This window comes from Puma concolor, chromosome E2 (genome assembly GCF_028749965.1).
Source record: "Puma concolor isolate L17-30 chromosome E2, mPumCon1.1.hap2, whole genome shotgun sequence".
Taxonomy (NCBI): domain Eukaryota; kingdom Metazoa; phylum Chordata; class Mammalia; order Carnivora; family Felidae; genus Puma; species Puma concolor.
The window spans coordinates 61256851-61279890 of record NC_141681.1 but is presented as its reverse complement, the minus strand read 5'-3'; the positions used below and the strand labels follow the sequence as shown (position 1 = coordinate 61279890).

Sequence of the window (23040 nt, the reverse complement as noted above, 5' to 3'; positions counted from 1 at the left end):
AAAACAACACAAAACAGAACAAGAAAATAACAAAAACAACCAGAAAACGAGAAACAATGTGAAGGGAACACAGCAAAAAATAAAAAAATGGAACACTTAAGCCCTAACACACCAGTAATTACTTTCAATTTAAGTGATGTGACTCTACCAATTAAAAGACAGAAAGTAGAAGGGATAAAAAAGCATGACCCAACTATATGCTGTTATAAGAAACTTCTTTCAAATGTAGTGACACAGATAAGGTTCAAAATAAAACTATGGAAAAATATAAACCATGCAAACATTAATCGAAACATGCAACAGGGAGGAACGCCTGGTGGGCTCAGTTGTCTGACTTCGGCTCAGGTCATGATCTCAAGGTTCGTGAGTTCCCTGTGTTGGCCTCTCCGCTGTCAGTGCAGAGCCTGCCTGGGATCCTCTGTCTTCTTTCTGCCCCTTCCCCACTCTCTCTTAAAAATAAACATTAAAAAAAAACATGCAGTAGGGACTATATTAATATTACTGAAGTATGCTTCAAAGTCAAGAAAATGAACATGGGCAAAAAGGGACATTAAATAATGAAAGGGTCAATAACCAAGATAACATATCAATACTAAATGTGAATGCACCAAACAAAAGAGCTTTAAAATACCTGAAGCAGAAAATAATAGAATTTAAAGATGAACAGACAGTAATGCTTTAGGACTTCACCATCCTCTCTGTGCAACTGACAGAAACACTAAACAGAAGGTCAGTAAGGATACAGAAAATTTGAATACTACTACCAACCAAGAGGATTGTGCAGGCATTCACAGAAATTCCACCCAATGACAGAACACATTCTTTTCAAGCGGCCTTTTAGAACATTCAAGAAGACAGACTGGGTCATAAACACACAACAAATTTAAACAGGCCAAATGTGAAACAAACTAGAAATCCAATAACAAAAGATAAAGAAAATACTCTACTAGAAAACTAAACAATAATCCATGAACCCAGTAGTCTCTTAAGGAGCTGAATAAACTGGAATTAAAATTAGCTGCGGTGGGGGATGCCTGGGCAGCTCAGTCAGTTAAGCATCCAACTCTGGATTTCAGCTCAGGTCATAATCTCATGGTTGGTGAGTTCAAGCCCCACATTGGGCTCTGCACTGACAGCAGAATTGGAATGCTCTCTCTCTCTCTCTCTCTCTCCCTCTCTCTCTGCCCCTCTCCTGGGCACACATATGCGCGTTCTCCCTCCCTCACACAAAATAAATAAATAAACTAAAAAATAAACTAAAAAAAAAACACTTGTGGGATGAAGCTGTCACAATGCTATAAGGGAACTTTATAGTACTAAGTGCTTAAATCAGAAAAGAAATGAGGAGCAAAAGACAACCAAAGCAAGTAGAAGAAAGGATATAATAAAGATCAGATGTTAGTGAAATTATATAAACAATAGAAACAAATGAAATTAAGTGATGGTTCTTCAAAATGATCAATAAAACTGATAAATACCTAAGAAGATGGACAAAGAGAGAGAGAGTGGACCTATTTCCAAAATCAGGTATCAAATGGGACAGAAGTATAGATCTTGCTGCCATTAAAATGGTAAGGAAATACTACAAGTCTACAAGTTAGAAAATTTAGATAAAACGGAACAATTCCTTGAAAATGCCAATCTTAAAACTATCCAATGTATCCAATATAAAAATTATTCTGAATTCAAGAAATTAGAGGAAAATTTCCTCAACAAAATATAATCAAATGGAATGTTTCAATACATAATACGTAAAAAAAAATTATACTCCACAACCAAGTGGGATTTATTCCAAGGATGCAAGACTGGTTCAATATTCAAAACTAATAAGTTAATACACAATATATCCATAAACTATAAAAGAAAAATCAGATAATCACATCAATTGATGGAGGCAAAGAATTTGGCAAAATCCAACACTTATTCATAATTTAAAAAAAAAAAAAAACTCAGTAAATTAGGAATAGATGGAAATTTTCTAAACTTGATAAGAAAACTCCAAAAAGAACTTTTAACATTGTATTTGATGAAAAACTGAAAGTTTCCCGCCTCATTTGAGGAATCAGTCAAGGGCATCCTTTCTTACTACTCCTATCTGATATCACATTGGAAGTACACCTAGAGCAGTAAGAAAATAAAGTCATAGATAAACAGATGGGAAGGAAGAAGTAAAACTCTATCTGCAGCTGATGTACCTTTGCAGAAAATCCTAAGGATTCTACCCAGAGAAATGGCTAGAAATAATGTGAGTTCACCAAGGGTGCAGGTTACCAAAATATCATCCCCCAAACCAATGATCATTCTGCATACTACTGAAGATCATATGGAAAATCAAAGTGTAAAAATCAACGCCATTTACACTAAAAAAACAAAACACCTAGTTACAAATCTTAACAAAAATATACAGAGCCTGTATTGAAAATTATAAAACAGTAATGAAATACCAAGAATTAAACAAATGAAGTATCATAGGATGTACGATGTTCATGATGCTGCTTTTCAACAAACAGATCTACAAACCAATTCCTATAAAATGCAAACACGATTTTCTGCACCCTAAGATTTATATGAAAAGTCAAAGGAACTAGGAAAACTGAATCAATTTAAGTAATAGAAATCACTTTTACCTAATTTTGAGGTTTACCGTATAGCTACGGAAACTAAGTAAATAGATGGGATCAAGAAAAAGTCTGGGTGTTTGGGGTTTAAAACCAAATAAAAAAGTTCGTTTTCTAAAACTGTTAAGTCTTAACGTCTTAACTGGTGCAAGACGATGTGCCCACTCTTATGTGTGTATTTACCGCTTTGAATACCTGCCCTCTCATCTGTCTAACTCTCCTGCCACTGAACAGTAATGAACGTATATACAAGACACATAAAGGGTCAAGGCCCGGGGCCTCTGAAACAACCCCCCTGCCCCAAGTAAACAAAGGAATCCATGACAAAGTGCTTGACAAAGCTTGACAGAGAAGTCTCACAAACTTTTCATTTCATTTGCCCTTCTAATCTCCACCTTCTTTTTATAAAAATTCCTGAGATAACGCTGCAGTGTAAACTAAGAAAAAAGTAGCTGAACATTTTACTTCCTGCATAATCAACACCGGTCTCTCCTGGATGAACTCTCAGATGCACAGTAAGGCTCTGGGCCGGGTCAATCTCTAACTGCATCTCTACACGACTCCTGATGGCCTGGGACGGATGATTTTCTCACAGCGAAGATACCTGGGGGGTCTCTCTTTGGTATGTTCGATCAGATGCCATGGTAGATGTTTTCTCTGGCAAAAGGTTTTCCTCGGTGGTTACATTCAAGAAGTCTTTCCCCAGAAGGAGTTCTCGCAGGGTGACCGAGGACTGCCCGCTCGTGAAGGGTCTCCCCACTTCTGTTGCGCTGCCCCTGACGGGGTGTCTCCCAGTATGAATCCTCTGATGCTGAGTGAGGGAGGAGCTGCGACTGAAGGCCTTTCCACACTCGCTGCACTTATAGGGTTTCTCCCCGGTGTGGATGATGGCGTGCCTGATGAGGTTTGTGCTCCAGCAGAAGGATTTCCCACACTCCATGCACTCATAGGGCTTCTCTCCACTGTGAATCCGCTGGTGCCTCGTGAGCCCCGAGCGGCGGTTGAAGGCCTTCCCACACTCAGAGCACTCGAAGGGCTTCTCCCCGGTGTGGATGCTGAAGTGTCGGATGAGGTCCTTCCTAGTGCTAAAGGCTTTCCCACATTCTTTGCACTCAAAAGGTTTTTCTCCAGTGTGGGCCCTTTTGTGCAAGATGAAAGTGGAGCAGTGGGTGAAGGCCCTTCCACACTCGGTGCACACGAAAGGCTTCTCCCCGGTGTGGATCCTCTGGTGCCTCTTGAGGTAGGACCTGTGGTTGAAGGCCTTCCCGCACTCCAGGCACTCGAAGGGCTTCTCCCCCGTGTGGATGACGTAGTGGTGAATGAGGGCCGCGCTCTCACAGAAGGCCTTCCCGCACTCGCTGCACTCGTAGGGCTTCTCCCCAGTGTGAGTCTGCTGGTGCCACATGAGGTAGGACCTGTGTTTGAAGACCTTGCCACACTCGAAGCATTCGTAGGGATTCTCGCCAGTGTGGATGATGTGATGTCGGAGGAAACCTGGCCTGTGTCGAAAGACCTGCCCACACTCTTTGCACACAAAGGATTTCTCTCCAGTGTGTCTCCTCTTATGCAGGACAAAATTGGAGCGGTGGGTGAAGGCCTTTCCACACTCGTTGCACTTATAAGGCTTCTCCCCGCTGTGAATCCGCTGGTGCTGTGTAAGGTAGGACTTGCGGTTGAAGGCCTTCCCGCACTCCATGCACTCGTAGGGCCTCTCCCCCGTGTGGATCATGTGGTGCTGGAGGAGGTGTGTGCTCTTAATGAAGGTTTTCCCGCACTCAGTGCATTCATAGGGCTTCACTCCAGAGTGAATCTTTTCATGTCCAGCAAGAAGGTGCTTCTTATTAAAAGTTTTCCCGCATTCATTGCACTTAAAGGCATTTTCCTCTTCTTGAATCATGGGATCTTTACCCGATCCACATGAGTCACGGTCACGGATGGCACCACCTAGGGGGACCAGGTCCTGTGCAATCCGCGAACACACTCCATCAGCTGTCCCTAAACCACCATGTTCAGGGGTCATTTTCTCAGGGAGCTTCTCCCTCTGGGCTTCGAACCCTGGTCTCGAGTGTCCTTCCTGCATTTCTGACGGTCCACGCTGATCCTTGGTTTGGCCCAGCTGACAGTGCCCTGGGTCACCACGTCTTAGTTCCTGGAACGAGGCCCCCTTAGGCAGGGCTGGATCACAAGTGGTGGGTTCCATGGTCTTGGGTTTGTCCTTGTCACCTGAAAGAAACCCCATACACAAAAAGCCCTGTGAATAATGACGACATGGGAAAAATAAAACTAGCGTTTCAGCGAAAGAAATGAAGATGAAAACAGGGCCCATCTCTGTTATGTTTTACTACCTCTGAATCTCAGGATTTTTACCCCTGGATCTTGGACTGTTGACTTCTTGAAAGGGAGACCCAGGAGAAGCCAGGCAAGGGGACAGGAGGTCTGAGGGGAAATACTACCACAATCCCATTGTGCATGCGTCTGTAGTCTAATTATGGTGCTGTGTGCTTCAAGATACCTCTATGCGTGGACATCCCGCATGGGCACCTAGGAATGTATCCCTTAGTTTGGGACGGCAGGTAACTCATTACAGGCCTCCAGTTTGTACTAAAGAGGTAACTTGAGGCAAGGTCCAGCCACATAAGAAAAACCTACCATGAAATTAGAAGGTTGGGACTTTGAGCCACAAGATACCAGCTGGACCTCTGGAAAAGGAAAAAGAGCTAGAGACTGAGTCCCACGGAGAGTAACTCAATTGCGCGTATGTAATGAAGGCTCAATAAAAATAGAAATAGTGACGCTGTGGCCAATCTCCCAAGTTGGCCATATCTGTGCACGTTATTGTCATACACGGATGCCAGGAGGGAACAAGTCACTGAAGACATGGAACTTTTGTGTCTGAACACCTCTGGCCCTGCTTGTAAGCTGTATCCTTAATCTGTAACAAACACTGAAGGCAGGGGCGCCTGGGTGGCTCAGTTGGTTAAGCTCCCGACTTTGGCTCATGTCATGATCTCAAGGTTTGTGAGTTCAAGCCCCGCGTAGGGCTCTGTGCTGACAGCTCAGAGCCAGGAGCCTGCTTTGGATTCTGTCCCCCTCCCTCTCTGCCCCTCCCCTGCTCAAACTCTCTCTCCCTCTCTCTCAAAAATAAACTTTAAAAAAAAAAAAAACAAAAAACAGGCAACAACAGATATTGGCGAGGATGCAGAGAGAGAGGATCTCTTTTGCACTGCTGGTGGCAATGCAAACTGGTGCAGCCACTCTGGAAAACAGTATGGTGGTTCCTCAAGAAACTAAAAATAGAACTATCCTATGACCCAGCAATTGCACTACTAGGCATTTATCCACAGGATACAGGTGTGCTGTTTCAAAGGGACACATGTAATCCCATGTTTGTAGCAGCACTATCAACAATAGCCAAAGTATGGAAAGAGCCCAAATGTCCATCGATGGATGAATGGATAAAGAAGATGTGGTGTATGTATATGTAATGTGTATATGTATATATGTACGTGTGTATATATATATATGTATATACATGTGTATATATGTACACACACACACATATATATAACGGAGTATTAGATGGCAATCAAAAAGAATGAAATCTTGCCATGTGCAACTACGTGGATGGAACTCAAGGGTATTATGCTAAGCCAAATTAGTCAGAGAAAGACAAATATCATATGACTTCACTCATATGAGGACTTTAAGAGACAAAACAGATGAACATAAGGGAAGGGAAACAAAAATAATATAAAAACAGGGAGGGGGACAAAACAAAGGAGACTCTTAAATGTGGAGTTTAAACAGAGGGTTGCTGGAGAGGTTGTGGGAGGAGGGAAGGGCTAAATGGGTAAGAGGCATTAAGGAATCTACTCCTGAAATCATTGTTCCACTATATGCTAGCTTAGACGTAAATTAAAACAACAACAAAAACCTAAACATACAAAAAAACACTGAGGGCAGAGTAAGAACAGATTTTAGGAAGTTTTTCTAGTTTTTCTAACAATGTGTCAAATCTAAGGATAGTTGTGGGAAATCTCTGAACTCCCACTGGTTTCGGATGACCTGGGAAGACTTGGCATTCTCGGGAGTTCTGTGTTCTTAGCCTTGAGCTTGGCTGTGTTCAGAAAGACATCAAGAGAGTTTTCCAGTAGGAGGTGCCCACGATGGGGGTCCCACTGGCAGCACAGGAGTCGCCCCAGAGAGGAAGTACCCAGGGTACAGTAACCTCAGGGGACAGAATGTACAGGGGACCAAGAGTTTGAGGATGGTGTTGATGAGAACGCAGGGACAGAAAGGAGACAAGGGAACAGGATTCCCAAGGTTCTTGGGGGAGGGGGGAGCGGGTGGGAAGGGGACAGTGAAGACTCCCAGGACACGGCAGGAGGTAAGCAGGACTGGGCTGCACGTACTGAGTCTGGGGAAGAGACCAGCAAAATACACATGGATCTAGAGGAGAAAATGATAATACTTTACTTGAAGACATGAAGAAAGAGCTGGGTCAATGAAGAGTATGATGTGGGGGTCAGAAGAGTCAGAGGAAGGTGTGTTGAAAGGGACAAACTTCCAGTTCCAAGGTTAAGGGCTAGGAACGGGACGTACTACACGAGGGCCCTAGCTACTCCTGCCTGCCGTGACACAGAGCAGAGATGAGAGAGTAAATTGCAACAGTTCTCACCACAAGAAGAAACCTTTTTTCCTTTTTAATTTTCCTCCTTCCTTTACTTACACTGACATCAGGACCTGTTTCTACTAACTGAAAGAAATTCAAAGATTTTCACTCGTACGAAAACCACAAAAAGCAAAAATGGTGTTCAGCGTCTGTCGCATCGAGCCGTCACAGAGGCAGTGGGCCCCCTGGGTGGCAGAGGTGGCCCACCGAGCTCCTTCACCAGAACAGTCCCTGACATTGGGCCGCCACAGCTCTGAACTGTGTCTGCGAGCACCTGTGCTTTCTCTCCACTTATTTTGGGCATCTGTCAGCAGGATGTGTCCTAGGGCATCAGAAAACCCTGAGAGAGATGATTTTTAAGTATAGAAATAGTAAAAAAAAAAAAAAAAAAAATTCCATATAAATAAATGCTGTTTTGGCTAATGAAAAGTTTCACAGGATCACTCTACTTTCACATGGTGGGGAAACCCGTACGGTGATGTGGGTCCATTATTACTTGACAAAACCAGGGGAATAAAACTTTATCACATAAAACTGACAATTCTACCCAAATGAGTAAAAAAAAAATTTCAATACAATTCCCTATAAAATGCCAACTGGGCCATCAAGGAACTTCACAGTCTGATGGTAGGACTTGTATGAAGGGTCAAACAGGCAACAATAAAGAGAAGGACACCTACCATCTCAGATGACAGTACTGCCACGGAATCACAGACTCACACACTGTGGTACTGGCACACAGAGAAGACAAACGAGCAATGGAAAAAGAAGAGACTTTGGGAAACACACGCAGGGAGCTTTGGCGGACGGCAGAGAGGGCAGAGAAGCTGGGGCGTTGAAGAAGGGGAAACACAGTAAATGGAGCCAGAAAGACAGGTGTCGCACTGGAAATGCAAAACTGTACTCGTATCTCACAACAGACTCCAGTTCCACCTTGGATCGCAAGGTTAAATGTCAAATGTCTCTCTCTCAAAATAAGCAACAAACATTAAAAACATTTTTTCAGGGGCGCCTGGGTGGCTCAGTCGGTTAAGCGGCCGACTTCGGCTCAGGTTACAATCTCGCGGTCCGTGAGTTCAAGCCCCGCATCAGGCTCTGTGCTGACTGCTCGGAGCCTGGAGCCTGTTTCAGACTCTGTGTCTCCCTCTCTCTGACCCTCCCCCGTTCATGCTCTGTCTCTCTCTGTCTCAAAAATAAATAAACGTTAAAAAAAAAATTTTTTTTATAAAAACAAAAAAAACAAAAAAAAATATTTTTAAATAAAAAAAAAGAACACAGTGGCAACTATCCAGTAAAAAACTTTAAAGTTTGCATAGTCTGGAATCCATCTACCTCACTCCAAGAAACATCAAAGACGCTGTAACCACATGCAGGATGACCTTCGGGGCAGCTCCGGGCAACGCCTGCCTGAGCAGTGAGTACGTGAGTGCACGGGGAGCAGATGGGGGCTATGTGAGCCGGGAACTTACTGACCTTCTTTAACCATAAGGAGCTTGATATATATATTTTTTACGTTTATTTATTTTTGAGAAAGAGACAGAATATGAGTGTGAGCAGGGGAGGGGCAGAGAGAGAGAGAGGGAGACACAGAATCTGAAACAGGCTCCAGGCTCCGAGCTGTCAGCACAGAGCCTGATGCGGGGCTTGAACTCATGACCTGTGAGATCATGACCTGAACTGAAGTTGGATACTCAACTGACTGAGCCACCCAGGCGTATTGAGCATATTTTTATGCACCTTGAGCATATTTTTATGTTGAGTACAAAAAGGATGAAGTTACGCTACACAACAAACAAAACGAAGGAGGAAATAATTTCCCTGAAAAGGTGCTCTGGACTCTGGTTCAGGAAGCGGCCCCGGGGCCAAGGGCAAGACCCCCTCCTCTGGACGGAAGGCGCAGCTGCAGACTCGAGAGCCCGAGTGGGTGTGGAAGGGTCGAGGCTCAAGCGGGGGAGGAGGCGCAATGCACTGTCAACGCCGCGGTCGCAAGGGGACACGTCCGTGGCTGGGGAAGTGCTAGCCGTCTGGAACAGAGTCTGAGCACCTGGGGAAGCGCAGGCAGGACCTGGAGCCGAGCTGACCAGAGGCACCACGCAGACGTGGAGAGCGGTGGGGAGGCCAGCGGCCCCCGCAGGGAAGATGATGGGAGTGAGCAGGGAGCGTGGGGGCGGGGCTGATGGAGGCGGTGGCATAAGGAACCGAGTCTGGAGATGCACCGGGTGGGACACGGCTGCACAGGACCTGGGGACGCCGGCCAGAGAGAGGCACTGAGGGCGGGGGGAGGCTTGAGCGGCTCTCTGAGGCCGTGTCCGGTCCCCAACCTGCCCCTGAAACTTGGCAGGTGGACGGAGGGAGAGACATTACGGGTCCCTGGCCGGGCACGCGGACTCTGGGTCAAAGGGTTCCCCGGCTTCCGAACCACCAGAGAGGCCAGAACGAGAAGCTTCCCGGGGAACCAGGGCCCGCGGTTCCCCTCCTGGTCTCCAGCCTGCAGGGTCTCCCGCGCGCCCGCATCCTGGCTCCTACCTGGATAGGTGTTCTGGGAGAGGCCTCTCTTCGCCGTCCACGGCTCCTGCCCGCGCTCCAGCTGGCAGATGAGCTCCGGTCTGGGGACGGGACACCCTGGTCACGGAGAAAGAAAGAAGACACTGGGATTTTTGGGAAAACAAATTAAACCTCTCAATCTAGTGTGGGACTTCCGGATACGGATATGACTTCAGAACAAAGCTGCTCCCATCCACACGAACACTGACTTGTCACCTGGAAACTGGCACAAACACCACTGCTGGGATCCAAAGACTTGAGACAGTAGTGCTGGCTATGTAGACAGCACCTGTTTCCTTTGACTTCCAGCTCACAGAATCCCAGGGAAGAGGATCCCCTCCTTCCAGAGAGTGTTTTCTCGTTATTCCGAGCAAGTGAGTATCACCCACGTGTGCATCCACACCTCCCGGCACGTCCGCCTCACATCCAACGAACGCAAACTTCTGTAGGCGAGGCCTGGGTATTGGGACATTTAAAAACCTTCTCAGCGGATTCTGGCATCAAAGGAAGGTCGAAAAACCACTCTCTACCAACCTGCAAGTGGCTATGCCCCATCACCAATCGTTAGAGGTACATAAGTACACAACCTGGTAGGAGCCGGGACGGCTGAGTGGGTGGCATCCTGGGACTTTTATGAGGGAACCTGCCTCAAAGCCCTAGACCAGAGAGGGGGTAAAGAAACACACAGCTGAGCTGTCACTCGCCAAGCGGGGAGCTGGGATCACCTCTGAACTTACGAGACGAGAGAATGAACGTCCCTCAGGGTGAAGACTGAGCTGCCCTGTCATGTAGCTACTCACAGACGCAGGGAAAAGACACAGGACTGCAGAGAAGTCAATGGCAGAGGCACCAGGACCCACGGAAGGCTGTGCTGACAGATACAGAGCCACAGCCGGAGAGTATCAGTTGTCACTACGCAAACCTCACTTGCATCTGCTGCAGGCTCAGCTCGGGTGTCAAAACGGGAGTAAGACTTCCCTTCAGCTCTCAGGAGCCATGCCTCCTGTAACCCCAGGGCCTTTGCATGTGTTGGCCCTACTACCTAGCAGGCTGTTCTCTTCCCACCTTGTGCCTCTAGAGAACTCTAACTCTTCCGGTCTCGGCTCCCATGTTACTTCCCGACAGGACTTCGCTGAAGCATGGCTTCATTAATCTGCCATGTTGTTGTGGAGTTTCTCATCCTAACAATAAATGAAAAACTAGCATTTATAGGGTATAACCATATCCCAGGGACTGCGGCAAGCAATTCAAATACGTTATGGTTTGTTTTTTTTTAAATTTTTTTTAATGTTTATTTATTTTTGAGACAGAGAGAGACAGAGCATGAGCAGGGAAGGGGCAGAGAGAGAGAGGGAGACTCAGAATCTGAAGAAGGCTCCAGGCTCTGAGCTGTCAGCCCCCGAGACGGGGCTCGAACTCATCAACCGCGAGATCATGACCTGAGCCTAAGTCAGACGCTCAACAGACTGAGCCACCCAGGCACCCCTCAAATACGTTATGTTTAAAGTGGAAATAAATTTATGGGATAATTTAAAGAACTGACATATTTAAAACACTGACTCTCTCCATTCAAAACAAAGTTTGCATCTTTACTGACCTGAGTCTTTTTTTAGATCCTAAGCAAAATCCTTCTGTAGTTTACAGGTGTGATAACCTAGGTCTGCAAGGGCTAATTCCCTAGTTGCCCCTGTATCGGCAAAAACCCATCTCATCCATCTGTTTTTCCATGGTCAAGTCTCTGGGTGGATGTCCCAGGGACAACTAGGGTAAGTGGCTGTCGTGCAAGGCCAAGGTCCCCCCAGACTACCGTGCTGGGGTACAGGTATGCCCAGTGAGCCAGCAACACTCAGTGCTGGGCTGCTCAGCTAGGTTCCCCGAGGGACTGATCGCACAGGCTCGCCCTTTCCAAGGCGCATCTGGTGGAGTCCCAGCACTGGTCCCCTGTGTGATATGAGGGATCTACTGGCCACACAGCATGGGGCACCCTCCTCAGATGATGTGGCACAAGAGCCTTCAACTGCTTCGAGGGCAAATCCTGCCATTGTTGCCGGCCTTACTGTTGTAGTCCGTCCCCCAACCCAGCAGGGATGGGACACCCCATTCTTGGAGACCCATGGTTCAATGTATAAGGGAGAAAAAAAAGCGTATGGGGTATCTTGTTCCTGCGAGGACACCTCAGGACACATCTCCCCTTACGCCAGACTGCACAACCAATGTCAGGGCACCGGCCAGTGCATCCGGGCTCCCCCGACCGCAGCTGCCCAGCAGCATGCCAGAGTCTCCTTGTTAAAATCACACTGACCCAATCAGAACGCCGATGCCGCCACCATGCTGCCCTAGACGTAAGCCCCGGCCCTCTGCGGCTGTCAGGGCACCCTATAGATGGGACTGCCACTCAACAGGGGCCACCTGGGACTGCCGGGAGCTCATCAGGTAAATACCCAAAGAAAAGGAAAATGACCAGGGACAGAGAGGTGACAACAAACAATTATGCTGGGGACCAGGGCCATCCTAGGGAGGCTGCTGCCCAGAGACCCCACGCCCTCCCCACCCCTCTCACCAGCAGGAGACCAATTCAATATGGGGCTGCAGGCAGCTGAAAGCCCAAGAAAATGAAGCAGGAGTAGGAGGGGTGCCTTAAAACTTATGTACCAAGCGAATACCAGGTTTAGAAAACAACACTCATCCTAAACTACTGACTGATTTAAAACCAGTAACAAAAAGAAACCCCTAGATACACAGGAAGAAAATAAAAAATAACTAAATGCACAGTATACAACTAAAATTCTGCCTACAGGTTGGTGCGATTAGAAATGCAAAATTTATATGCTAAAAGTTAAGATAACAAATTATAATAATAATGTATAGCATAATTATTCTGTATAATAATTCTGTATAGCATAACAAAATTTATATTCCAAAAAAATTATATTACCAAAACAAAACCGGGCACTGATTGGTTTTTCTGACTCTACAATATAGGTTCTGAATTAACTTCAGGATTTGCTAAAACACACCAATTGACAAAACTTCTTAAATTTAACCAATACTGGGGCTCAAATCCTAGTTATACCTGGAGATTCTTCTAAAATTAAACACAGCGCTGCCCAAACTTCAGTAGCTAATACAGGGGAAGAACACGTATGTCTCACTTTAACTGCAGATTTGCCTACAACTCCCTGCGTCCCAGTGCCCACTGTCCTAAATTATGCCCTATGGGCACGGGTGCCCTGACACATCACAGAATTAAAATATATTTTTGGTGCTTACAAACTGGCTTGGTAAAATGGGGCCCGCAGACCCCAATTAAAATAGTTAATACAGCCCAGTGGAAGCTGAAAAGGAGCCTTTCATTACATAAAAGCTGATCAATAAAGGAATGACCGTCCCACTGCTGCTCCACCTGACAGCCCAGTTGTGTCTGTGCTTGAACCTGGGACAAATGAAGGGCACCTCATGGGGGTGACTACAATCTTAATACTCTGGTCCACCACTGAGGGTCCCTGCTAGGAATGCAGCGTGTCCTCCCCTCAATGTCATTATGCCCCAATTCCCAATGTGATCGTATCTGGAATTCCAGATAGGATCTTTAAGGAGGGAATTAAGGTTAAATGAGGTCAGGGGATGGGCCCCAATCTGGTAGGACTGGTGTCCTTTAAAGAAGAGGAAGAGACAGCCTTTCTGAGCCTGAGGAAAGGACACATGAGGACACAGCATGAAGTGGCAGCTGGGAAGAGATTGCCATCAGACACCTCTCTGCCGGCACCTTGGGTCTGGAACGTCCAGCCTCCAGAATGATGTGGAAATAAAGCTGTTGTTTCAGCCACACAGTGTGGCAGCCAGAGCGGACTCACACGATCGACACACCCACCATCCAACAGAAATCAAGGACATCATTCAATCCACACCCCGCTGATCTGGGCTGAGAGCTCTGGCTAACCGTGCTGCCCGGTGCCTGCTCCGCCCCTTCTCTGCCAGCCTGCCTTTCCCCCGCAGGGAAACCCTTCTTCTCTCCTGGGCTGCGGGGAGGGTGGCTCAACAACTCTGACCCACACCCATCTCTGCAGACGAGATTTTAAGTGCCCCCACTTTCTCCAGGAGCACACGTGTGACGGTACATCGAGGACAACCTTGACCACGGAAGGTCATCTGACACACTCGGTTATGGATACATAAACACAACCCAACATCTTTTAGTCCCTTTGTGGGATTAGTTATATCATAGTTTATTTATGTAACTATAAAGAGAGAGAGCACACACACACGTGCACGCAAGCAAAGGTAAGTGGGAGAGGGGTAGAGAGAAAATCCCAAGCAGGTTCTGAGCTGTCAGCTCGAAGCCCACTGTGGTGCTCAAACCCACACAAACTGTGAGATCATGACCTGAGCTGAAATCAAGAGTCTGACACTCAAACGACTGAGCCACCCAGGCGCCCCTGGGGGGATTAGTTTTAGATAATAACACTACTTAGCATTATCTGGGGTCTGGTTACTACATTCTTCATTTACACATTTTATTTAACCTCACTGGTGTTGACAGTTACAGGTCAGCCCACCTTAAATGAGGCTTCGTCCAACCAAGACTCCAAGATCTGTTCACAATACTGTTAACAGACGCTCCGGTAGGTGCCCTCAGAGACCCCTTCACTACAGAGGCTTTGGACAACCTCTTTCTCCTCAAGCCTCCTGGAGTCTCTGAATGACCAACGATGGCCACAAGGGCTTCTGATGGGACAAACTGTCCCCAGTTCCAGCCTTGAGCAATACACTGTTAAAACCACAGTGACTGACCACACACTAGGCCCTCCTGAAAACAGCCGCTCTCACAGACAGGAGCCTGCAACCTCCACGCCCAGCTGCCCACCGTGCCCTGGGTCACAGAAACAGCATGGCACAAGCTTGGCACCGCCACCGACGACTCCCTGAGATAGGCTGGAGCGCAGCCTGGGCCCCGTGGCATCCTCCCCTTGTGGGGCGGCTTCTCCTGTCTGCAGTTCCCAGCCACATGCTCTGCTGCTGGAGGAGGTCACCTGTCCCCAGGCCCCCAGAAAACCCCTGGGAGTAACAGAGGGAATAGTGAGGGGAGTTTGGGGATTGTAAAAGAGAGACTGCTTTCCATCACACCCGAGGGGGCTCAGTGGAGTGTTGCTGCTTTCTAGCCCTTAGCCAGAACGTTCTAAATAAAAACGGGACCGCCTGGGTGGCGCAGTCGGTTAAGCGTCCGACTTCAGCCAGGTCACGATCTCGCGCTCCGTGAGTTCGAGCCCCGCGTCGGGCTCTGGGCTGATGGCTCGGAGCCTGGAGCCTGTTTCCGATTCTGTGTCTCCCTCTCTCTCTGCCCCTCCCCCGTTCATGCTCTGTCTCTCTCTGTCCCAAAAATAAATAAACGTTGAAAAAAAAATTAAAAAAAAAAAAAAAAAAAAAAAGAATAAAAACGGGACCTAAGAAACATCGCTTGGCCAAACTTCAGGGGGTTATTTTCACACCAGATGCCCTGATCAACAAACGGTCCCATCTCCACATTCATTATAAACTGCTGGGCCACTGCCCAAAGATGGACTCCTTCAGGGGAAAGAACTTCAAGACCCTCCCATCTCACAGACACCCCCAAAGTAAGTCAAAACCACACATCTCTACACATACAAGGGCCACGATACAAGGCATGGCCAGGCATTCCTTGTTCCCTTCAGAGCTGCAGGCGATACTAGTAATGGACACACACCTCACTTCTCCAATTACACAATGCTGGGCTCTGGGAAGAGAGAGACATTCAAGAGCTTTCGCAGCCCAAACATGCCCAAAATTGCTGGCTTAAGTAGAAGACATAACTATCACTTTGAATAACTCCTTTTCAAATCCCAGTGTGACAAATAAACCCGAGTGGGCCCCTAGCTTGCCTTACAAAAGGCCTCTTGGCCTAACACCCCACACTAACACCACTGTTTCAACCAAACGCGGCAAACACAGGAGGCGCCCATCAACTTGAGCGGGCATTCACTCGCAAAGGATACCCCAGTCCCACACGTGGACAACACCGACCCAGACCAACACTCCAATGATGACAACTCCACGCTAACACTAAAACCTTCACCCCAGCATGTGTCCAGACTGCCTCTCCTAAGACCGAAATTAGACACAGAACCTTTTTGCTTTCTTCTATTAGGAATTCTATTATGCTCTTGAGGTGACTTTTTGGAACGCTCCTAAGGAGGGGCCAGGGGAACCAAACACATGCTTATAGCACTGGAATGTTCAGTTCCATCCCCCAACCTCTGGGCAGGCAACAGGGGCTGGAGATGGAGTTCAAACACCAATGGCCAGTGATTTCCTCCATGATGCCGATGTCATGAAGCTTTCATCAGCAGCCCTAACTAACGTGGTTCAGTGAGTTTCCAGGCTGGTGAACACATCGAGGTGCAGGAAGGGTGGCAAGCCTAGACAGCGGGCATGGGAGCTCAGTGGCCTGTCCTACACACCTCGTCCTCTGCGTCTCTTCCATTTGGCTGTTCCTGAATTTGATCCTTTACAATAACTGGGTAATATTAAGGTGCTTTCCTAAGTTCTGTGAGCCACCCTAGCAAATTATCAAACCTGAGAAGGGGGTCATACCTGATTTATAGCCAGGTGATCCAGACAGGTGATGACCTGGACTTGTGACTGGCATCTGAAGTGGATGTGTGGGAGGGGGAGGGGCTGTCCTAAGAGACTGAGCCCGTTTTAACCTGCGGGATCTGTGCGAACTCCAGTTAGTGTGTGGCAGAATTGCGTGGGGTCGAACACAAGATTTTCATGTCAGAAGTGTTACTGAGTAGAGGAAAAAGAGATTCTTTTCGTTTACACACAACTAGCACACACATGGGCGAGTATGTACAGACGTGCACAGGTGTGTACGTATGTATGTAAATGCACACATAGAAACATGTAAAATACATGACAGCATTAAGCTCTCTACATCATCTGTCACTAAGTCACCTCTACAAATGCAAATCTTGCAGGTGCAAATTCATACGGGGGGGGGAGGGGGAATGCTGTGACAATTTACATGAGTGGAGCATGAATAAGCCTGAACAGTCCCGCACAGTCAGTGCTCAGGGGATCTGTGATTGTTAACTGCTTTTGAACTTTTGAACATGACCCATTTTTTTTTAATGTTTTATTTATTTTTGAGACAGAGAGAGACAGAGCATGACCAGGGGAGGGGCAGAGAGACAGGGAGACACAGAATCCGAAGCAGGCTCCGGGCTCTGAGATATCAGCACAGAGCCCGACACGGGACTCGAACTCACAGACTGCGAGATCATGACCTGAGCCAAAGTCAGACGCTCAACCGACTGAGCCACCCAGGCGCCCCAAACATGACCCATTTTGAATTTTTCTTATTTTCTTCAAAGAAAGAATCCTGCATCATTCTGGTAAATGAGAAACCTAGAGTCTACCCTTAGTGGAAGATCACCACAAAAACTCAGCAATGCCATCAAAATGCTGTTAAGTCCCAGTAAGCTCATGCTGCCTATTCATGGCTGTGGGCTCAAGGCTCCTTCTGTTTTAAAAGGAAAAGTGCCAACAACTGGAGGGTGGGGGTAGTAAAGAAGATGTATTAAGGTTCAGCACTAGGGGCACCTGGGTGGCTCAGTGGGTCAAGCATCCGACTCTTGGTTTCAGCTCAAGCCATCATCCTGGGGTTCGTGGGGTTGAGCCCAGGATGGGCTCTGTGCTGACAGTGGGAAGCCTGCTTGGGATTCTCTCTCCCTCTTTCTTTGCCCCTCCCCTGCTTGTATTCTTTCTCTCTCCTCCGCTATTTCTACCCCCCTCTCTCAAGATAAATGAGTAAACACTTGAAAAAAAAAAAAAAGATTCAGCACTAAATCCAGCTTGCCATCAAAAGCAATCAGAGGCAGGAAAAGAGAAGAAATAATGCAATCATCATATCAGGGTGTCTCTCAATGCCAGTTCATGTTCCTACACTCTCTGAAATAAGGTTTCTCAACCTGACATTATGTGGGTTACGGGCATGATTATTTAGGTCAAGACACTTCTTTGCAGGGAAGACAGGGAGGAAACTGTCCTGTGCGTTACAAGAATGTTTGGCAGCACTCCAGGTCTCCACCCACCAGGTGCCTGTCTCAGCCCCATCCCAGGGCGACAACCAAAATGTCTACAAACACTGCCCAGTGTCCCTCGGGGACGACATCGTCCCTGCTTGAGACCGCTAACCTAGAAGGCCATAACCGGGATGATGAGAGAAAGCGACAGGGATGGGGGAGGGCCCTGCATAAGATCTGGTGGTCAGGACACTGCTGGCGAGGAGGCGGGGACCGCGCACAGAAGGGTCACCGTCTGAGAGGCTGAAATGTCCACGAACACTCACCAGGCAGACACAACAGCAAGTTGAGGTCCGAGCCAGGTGTGTCCGCAGGAAACCACCAGACACCCCGCACAGCCACAGCAGGGGGAGCTCAGGGAGAGCACGGAAGGGGAGAGAAGAGCTCAGCAGGGCCAAAATGCACTTTCTATTTGTAAACGTTTTGTTACAAAATATTTAATCTATCAAACTTCTCTAATTTTGTTTTTGCCTCTTCTCACTGAGACCTAACTCCAGTTCTCCAAAAATCGGCACGTCTTCCCCTAAGCTCTGGGGTCTCAGATCGAATGGCCTCGTGGTGACTAACCTCAAGCAGAGAAACATCTAAGCTGGCGTTTCTCAACTGGGCACCCTGGATTCTGCAGGCGGGATAATTCTTGTTGAGGGGCCCGTCGTGTCCATCAAAGGAGGTCTCCAGCATCTCCAGACTCTAACCACCAGATGCCAGTTCCACCCACACCCAAGGCGCGACAACCCAGAGTGCCTGCAGACGTTGCCAAATGGCTCCTGGGGGCAAAACTGCCACCCGCCGAGAAGCACTACTCTAACCGCCTCTCTCGTCCCGGCAGACGATCCCGGCCCTGGAAACAAGTGACAACCACGAGGGCACGTGAGCACAGAGAAGCCCCGTCACTGGGATCACCTCGTTTACAACAATACCTGTCGGTGCTGAAGGCAAAGGCCTCCGGGGGGCCTGACTCCCTCCCTTCCCGGAGAACTTCCCATCACTCCCTGTCCTGCTGGCCCTGCTGAGGACACTTGAGCCAACCAGGCTCAGCCCGTCAGCTCCCCCTCTGGAATGTGAAATGAGGACCTCAGATGGAGACCAGTCTGTCCCGGGCACTGGGGCGAGAGGTCCAGAGGAGCTCGGGCTCAGGTGGCCATTTCTGCCTCAAGGACACCCCACACAGCCCCGCAGCAGAGTAAGGAAGAGAAACAACAGAAACAGGCAAAGACGCAGAGGTGCGGAATCTGGGGGCCACGCTTGGAGACAGAAGGTCCTCTGACAACGAGGTGGCAGGTCCCCCCCTAGGGTGGAGTGGGGAGCACTTACCCAGAGACACCAGAAGTCCACAGTTTTCCAGCATCACCTCCTGGTACAAGGTCCTCTGGGCCGGGTCCAGCTGCCCCCACTCCTCCTGGGTAAAAGTCACGGCCACATCGTCGAAGGTCACAGACACCTGGATGTCAAACAGAGGTAGCAGCGTGTTGGTGTTGGGGTGTTGGATGGGATCGGGCCTCATCCCTACATCCCTGATAAAGGTACAGAGTGATCAAGGCTCGAATCGCCAAGAACCTCGTGAGCGCCAAGCTCCGTGCCGGGCTCAAGGTGGGGGTGGACACAGCAGTGTAAGGGAGAAGCCTCCTCCACGGGAGCCACCGGAAGGTCACACAAGACAATGGAAGTGACGGGTGGACTGGGAGATGCAGACACCATGGGCCCCAGGACGTCAGAGGAATGAGTGAATAATGACAATAACAGCATTGGTGACAACGGCAGTACCTGAGCCTCACTGGTCCTGCTCGCTGCCTGCCCCATGCTGAGGGGCACATCCTGGTTAAAGCGACTACAAGTCCCCAGTCCGTAAGTCAGTCTCCTGTGGCTGGAATCCAAACTCTTGAAAGCCGACACTTGCCAGCTGTGTTAACCTTGAAGACATCACTTCATTTCTCTGAGCGTCTGTTTCTGGATCAATACAATAATAGTTCCCGCTTCACTGGTCACAGCCGTGAGACTTACATGGAAATGACTCAGCTCAGCTTCTTTGGGTTCTCGTTTCTCCCACAGCCCCCCCTCCCTGGGCGGGGGGAACATCTCATCACCTCCAACCAGTCCCCGAAAGGCTAAGGGAGTTCCCCAAATTCACCCGAAGCTTTGCCTCTCACAAACCAGAGGCAACATGTTAACCGCTGCTTACTCTTGTACAGGGAGGAAGAGAGGGCATCGGGAATTCCTCCGTAATCACAGTGATTACAATGTACTGACATGGGGAAGCATCTGCCCCAACTTTTGTCGTTAAATACATTTCCATCAACCCTGAAACTCTTTTCGTGAACGTGGGCAGAGGAGCAGAGCCCTCAGCACTGACCTCACAAGAACGGCACCTGGAGGGTTGGCGCCTCCCTGGGTAACCGGCAGGGACCGGACCTGCGCCGCCCGCTCCCCACCTCACTGCCGGGGAGACTCCACCAGGAACCATGAGCCTCCTTCTTCCTGAGCTCTGACAGCACTTGCCCCGAGGCCAGGACACTGCGGGACCAGGGAGCACAAATGGCTACGGAGAACACAGGCTTTGGCCACGGGAAGAAGAGCCTCTGACTGGCCGCCAAGTCGGTGCTGGCGGAGGAGGGGTGGAGCATCCCGCCCCCCGCCCCAGCAGCTGGGACCACCGCAACCTCACTGCCCCTCCCGGGCCCCCTGAACTCGTCTCTGCCCGGAAAGCGGGCCCCCTCCGCCCGACACCCAAGGTCACCTGTTAGAAGAGGGCAGGTGGGGCAGCGTGGGTCCTCCCAGGTCCCGTTGGGGGCGGGATTTACCCTAAGACTGACGGGAGTCCCAGGCGGAAGCATCATTCGTTCTTTCCACAACTTACTGGCGAGCCCGAGACCAAGCACTCCACGGAACCGGGGGTCAGTTAAGCCGCAAGCCAGCCCCACCCTCCACACCCCGCGAGTGCGGAGATCGGCCCAGCGGACGTCGGGGCTCCCGGCCCGCTGGGGGCCCGTCTCCGCCCTCGCACAGACGCAGCAACTCCGACGCCAACGTCCACTGACCTGGGTCGGGCCGGGCGGCGGCGCCGCCATCGTGGGCCCCGCGGGTCGAGCAAGGCGAAAAGAGGCGAGCGCCCGGGCGGCCTCGGCGTAAAAGACACCACGACTCGGGGCGCCGCCCTCGGCGACCGAGGGGATGAGGGCGGCCGAGAGGCCGCGGCCCGGCGAGCGGCCAGGGGGCACACCCGCTGCAGGGAGTCGCGGCCCCTGCGAAGCGCGAAGGTGAAGCCTAGCCTCCTTCCCTGTTTGGTCCCCACGAAAGGCCTAAGGAGCGGCGCTGGCACAGCCCGCGGCGGGTCAAGGCCGTCCCAGGGCAAACGGCTGAGGCAAATGGCGGCGGCAGTGAAAACCCCGGAAGCCCCGCCCACGTACGTGAGCCGCAGGAAGCGCCCCTGTTCTTGGCAGGCATTGGCCTCAGATGCCTTCTGGGTAATGTGGTTTCCCTCCTGTGAATCCGACCGGGCAGGATGGACTTAACCAGGCGCCTTCCTTCGAGGGGAAGGAGCACAAGCAAGCGAGCAACCGATCTGCCTTTTTTTTTTTTTTTTTTTTTTTTTCAACGTTTATTCACCTTTGGGACAGAGAGAGATGGAGCATGAACGGGGGAGGGGCAGAGAGAGAGGGAGACACAGAATCGGAAACAGGCTCCAGGCTCCGAGCCATCAGCCCAGAGCCTGACGCGGGGCTCGAACTCCCGGACCGCGAGATCGTGACCTGGCTGAAGTCGGACGCTTAACCGACTGCGCCACCCAGGCGCCCCCCGATCTGCCTTTTTAAGTGGCCACAACTCGGAGGACCAAGGGGCAGGGGTGAAGCCTCCATTCTGTGCCTGGGAAGTTGAGGCTCCGGAGACGGACATTTGTCAGGGTGGAGGCATATGAAAAGGCGAAGAACTGGCCTTCTGCCCCAGCTGGCCTGGTGACTTCCTTTTTTCGGTACCACCTTCCTCCATCCTCTTCTAGGGGAAAAGACCAAAAAGTAGCTTAAAAATCCTCCCAAGGAGGGGGCGCCTGATCAGCTCAGTTGGTTAACCATCTGACTCTTGATGTAGGCTCAGGTGATGATTTCACACTCTGCCGACAGTGTAGAGCCTGCTTAGGATTTTCCCTTGCTCTTTGCCCAGTCCCCACTCGTGCTGTCTCAAAAAAAGAAAAAACAACCACAAAACCTCCCAAGGAGGACACTGAAATCCCCTTTCACAAGTTGCACACTCTCCAGGGACTTATTTAGCCTAGGGCCTTTTTCATAAGATGAATGAACTTCTGAGTCGTGTAGTTGGCCCAGATTACGGAAGAATGGATTTGGCATCCTGTGAGGTGGGGAGGAGCAGACACAGGAGGTTTAGAGGGAAACTTAGGACTCCAGTTTCCAGCATGGTCAATTTGAAATGTCCATGAGACCACGAGGCATGTGTTACATAGGCAGTTCAATGACAACATTGGAAAAGAGTTCAGCTTTGATAAAATAAAGGAAATTTTCAGCTTTTCACGTTTGTGGGCCTTGCTCTTGGGCTCCTGGGGAAATTATACTTTAACATTTACCAAGGTCAAAATGGCTTGGCAGGGGCTCTGTTTCTGCCCCAAGCACATGTTGTACATCTGCTTCACTGAAAATAAAAATAAAAATAACAGGGGCACCTGGGTGGCTCAATCGGTTAAGCATCTGACTCTTGATTTCAGCTCAGGTCAAGATCTCATGGTTCCTGGGTTTGAGTCCCACATCCAGCTCTGCACTAACAGTGCAGAGTCTGCTTGGGAATTCTCTCTCCCTCCCTCTCTCTCTCTGCCCCTTGCCCACTCGTGTTCTCTCTCTCTCTCTCTCTCTCTCTCTCTCTCTCTTTCTCTCAAGATAAATAAATAAACTTAGAAAGGAAAAAGAACGAGAATGTAGCATTCCAAACATAAATATAAGAAAAAGAAAAAAACCTCCCTGGTTCCCCTAAGATTAGTCATATGTATTTGCACATACTAAAAACGTAAGACAAAGTCTGAATTTTTGGAATGTCCTGGGTCATAATGTTAATTAATAAAGAGTTACAATTCATTGTGTGTGTGTGTGTGTGTGTGTGTGTG

At 49.1% G+C, this 23040-nt stretch overlaps 1 protein-coding gene across 3 annotated transcripts; it reads right to left on the bottom strand.

The window, feature by feature from the left end:
• Nucleotides 1–1748: 1748 nt before the first annotated feature.
• LOC112850988 (uncharacterized) lies at nt 1749–21328 on the bottom strand. 3 transcript variants are annotated; one of them, XM_025914496.2, is made up of 5 exons: nt 20972–21328; nt 19701–19883; nt 19251–19377; nt 9817–9912; nt 1749–4841 (listed from the first exon to the last, which is right to left on the bottom strand). In XM_025914496.2, exons 2-5 carry the CDS (start codon nt 19734–19736, stop codon nt 3208–3210), a joined length of 1893 nt encoding a protein of 630 aa, XP_025770281.1. In that variant the 5' UTR covers nt 19737–19883; nt 20972–21328; the 3' UTR covers nt 1749–3207. The 3 variants fall into 3 exon arrangements, with proteins under 3 accessions (XP_025770281.1, XP_086546950.1, XP_086546952.1); XM_086690824.1 differs by lacking the exon at nt 19701–19883; XM_086690826.1 differs by lacking the exons at nt 19701–19883; nt 20972–21328 and adding an exon at nt 20791–20918.
• Between the last annotated feature and the right edge of the window lie 1712 nt (nt 21329–23040).

What these genes read in the sequence shown, in the direction of transcription:
- LOC112850988 (XM_025914496.2), bottom strand. Translation starts at nt 19,736, where the DNA reads ATGGGGCAGGCAGCGAGCAGGACCAGTGAGGCTCAG. An exon ending in TGGACTTCTGGTGTCTCTGG is followed by an intron (nt 9,913 to 19,250) that starts GTAAGTGCTCCC and finishes CTCCGTGACCAG; the next exon opens with GGTGTCCCGTCCCCAGACCG. An exon ending in CTCCCAGAACACCTATCCAG is followed by an intron (nt 4,842 to 9,816) that starts GTAGGAGCCAGG and finishes GGTTTCTTTCAG; the next exon opens with GTGACAAGGACAAACCCAAG.